This window comes from Corylus avellana, chromosome 1 (genome assembly GCF_965113065.1).
Source record: "Corylus avellana chromosome 1, dhCorAvel1.hap1.2, whole genome shotgun sequence".
In the NCBI taxonomy this organism is placed as follows: Eukaryota; Viridiplantae; Streptophyta; class Magnoliopsida; order Fagales; family Betulaceae; genus Corylus; species Corylus avellana.
Genome location: NC_142490.1, coordinates 16,749,559 through 16,751,782, shown reverse-complemented (window position 1 = coordinate 16,751,782; position 2,224 = coordinate 16,749,559). Strand labels below are relative to the sequence as shown.

Below are 2,224 nucleotides of genomic sequence, written 5' to 3'. Positions count from 1 at the left end.
ATATAAAAGCTTAATCAATCTAAAAATTTAATTACATATTTGAAACTTTTTAATGATAACATTACACCCTCACGTGACTTATATGAAGAGACCTACAAGATAAGAAGTCCGAGACTCACCTTCTAACTACTTGAGATTGTATTTTGTATTTCAAATATAGATTTAAATTCTAGATAATATCAACTCTTGGTGTAAATATATAACCCATCTCACAATCTCTCACGCAGCCACCTCCTCTCAGACTCACGGCCTCCTCTCAAACTCACGCTCAGTTTCTCACGCGCGTCCATCGGATCTCCGATCACACCCAGGTTAATCTCTTTCATTCTCTCTTTCGCTCTCTATCTATCTATCTCTCTTTTTCGCTCTGTTTCCCTCTCTCTGTTTCACTCACGTTCTGATTGTTTGCTTGTTTTGTACGTGTAGATCAATGCTTGAATCCGATGAGGAATGCGAATGTACGATGACCGAAGAGGAAATCCGCATCTATGAGGATCAAGTTTCCAAGAGCGGCGTAAGTCAAATTAAATTTACATTCAATATGCGTACGCCTATTGATCGCCTATGCTTTAATTAATTCTAATTCGTTTTCTTAATTAGGGAATTAGGGATTTGATTTATTTATTTATTTATTTTTTTGAATTAGGGCTTTGATGTTAGCCCCGTAAGTGGCGACCCTGGATACCGCTGCATTATTCAACCATGGAACAACACAAACAGCGCGTTACAGGATTTCGAATTGTATTCGCAGCTTGCAGTAAACGAATACAACCGTCGCTTTAAGGTTTTTTTATTTTGTGTTTTTCTGCTGTGTTAATTAATTAATTAATTAATAGGAATTAGGTTAATTAATTAATGATGAAATTTAATTTGTTGGCGTACGTGTAGGAGGAGAATAGAGTTCTAGAGTTTGTAAAGGTTTTGAAGGCAATGGGTAGGCGTGCGAATTTATTTGTATTTTATATAACATTCGAGGCCAAGGATGTTGGTGATGGAGGCAAGATTAAGATCTATCAGGCTGTGATATTTTATGGGGTACCCGACATTGAGGTGGCTTCTTTTAGGCTCAAGCCAGATGATCATGAGCAAGGTAAACCACATTTATTCCATGCATTATAATTAAGTCCTCACAACTTATTGTTTTCCTTAATTTTGTTGACATAACAAATAACTTGCTTAAAAAAATATGCAAGTGATTGTTGGATATTCTATTTCATTTGTTTTTTGTTTTCAGATGTTGAAAAGTTAGCAGTAATTTAAGTGAAGCTCTACACATTTCTGATTTTAATTTTAATTTTCTTTTTTTTTTTTTTTTTTTTTTTTTTTTTTTTTTTTTTCATTTCAACAAGGTTCAGACAATCATGGGAATGAATGGTTGTGGGAGCATGAACATTTGTTTCGTGAAAGGGAAGCGCGCATGATCTCTTGAGTTATTGATCAACTGATCATCCTAATGTTTTCAGTAGTTATCCCCATAAATATTAAATTGGGAGGTAAACTAATTTGTATCATACTTTGGGTATTTCTTGTTATACTGCTGGTGTAGCGATGCAAAAGAATCAAAGCAATTTCTTATATATAATGGCTCTTTCTATCTCTTACTTTCCTGCCCTCGATCTTGAGGAAATATATTCCTGTCTGCATTTTGGAATTGCTTGGTTTGCATCAACCTTGCTTCTTCTTATCTTTGTCTATTTTGAATCTTAATTACGAAATATATATGATTAATTTGATAAAGTGGACGAACTCAATTAATGAACTAAAAGAAAAAAAACACATTTTAGGGAGTTGTTTGATAAAGGGACAAAATTGAGCAAGTGATTCAGTAATTTTTTCTGGAAACAAAGGACAAAAAAATCTCAAGCCCATTTCATAATCTCATGAGAGAGTGGTATTATATATAGTAGATATCTGCATTTAAATTTAAGGGAGTTCCGTGAGCAAATTAACCCCATAAACCGATCGAGTCTAATATTCCATCATACACCATAAATAAATAAATAGTTCGAATAAAAGAAAAATGTAGCATTTTGGGCTTTATAATGTGGACATAAGGTCATACGCTGAACCACGTATAATCCTTGTTTTTAATTTTATTTTATTTCTGATATTTGTTTATATTTTTCCATTTGATTTAGATTTCTTTCCGGCTTGACTCATGAATGACGGCATAACTCTCTAAATTAAATTAAAATTTTTATTTTGGAGAAAGATGTTGCAGTGA

General features: G+C 33.3%; 1 protein-coding gene across 1 annotated transcript; it reads left to right on the top strand.

Moving 5' to 3' along the window:
- Positions 1–216: 216 nt before the first annotated feature.
- Positions 217–1,534, top strand: LOC132172944 (multicystatin). The gene is made up of 5 exons (XM_059584506.2): positions 217–311; positions 427–514; positions 647–784; positions 889–1,090; positions 1,350–1,534. The coding sequence occupies exons 2-5, from the start codon at positions 431–433 to the stop codon at positions 1,427–1,429; spliced, it is 504 nt and encodes a 167-aa protein (XP_059440489.2). The 5' UTR covers positions 217–311; positions 427–430; the 3' UTR covers positions 1,430–1,534.
- The last annotated feature ends 690 nt before the right edge of the window (positions 1,535–2,224 follow it).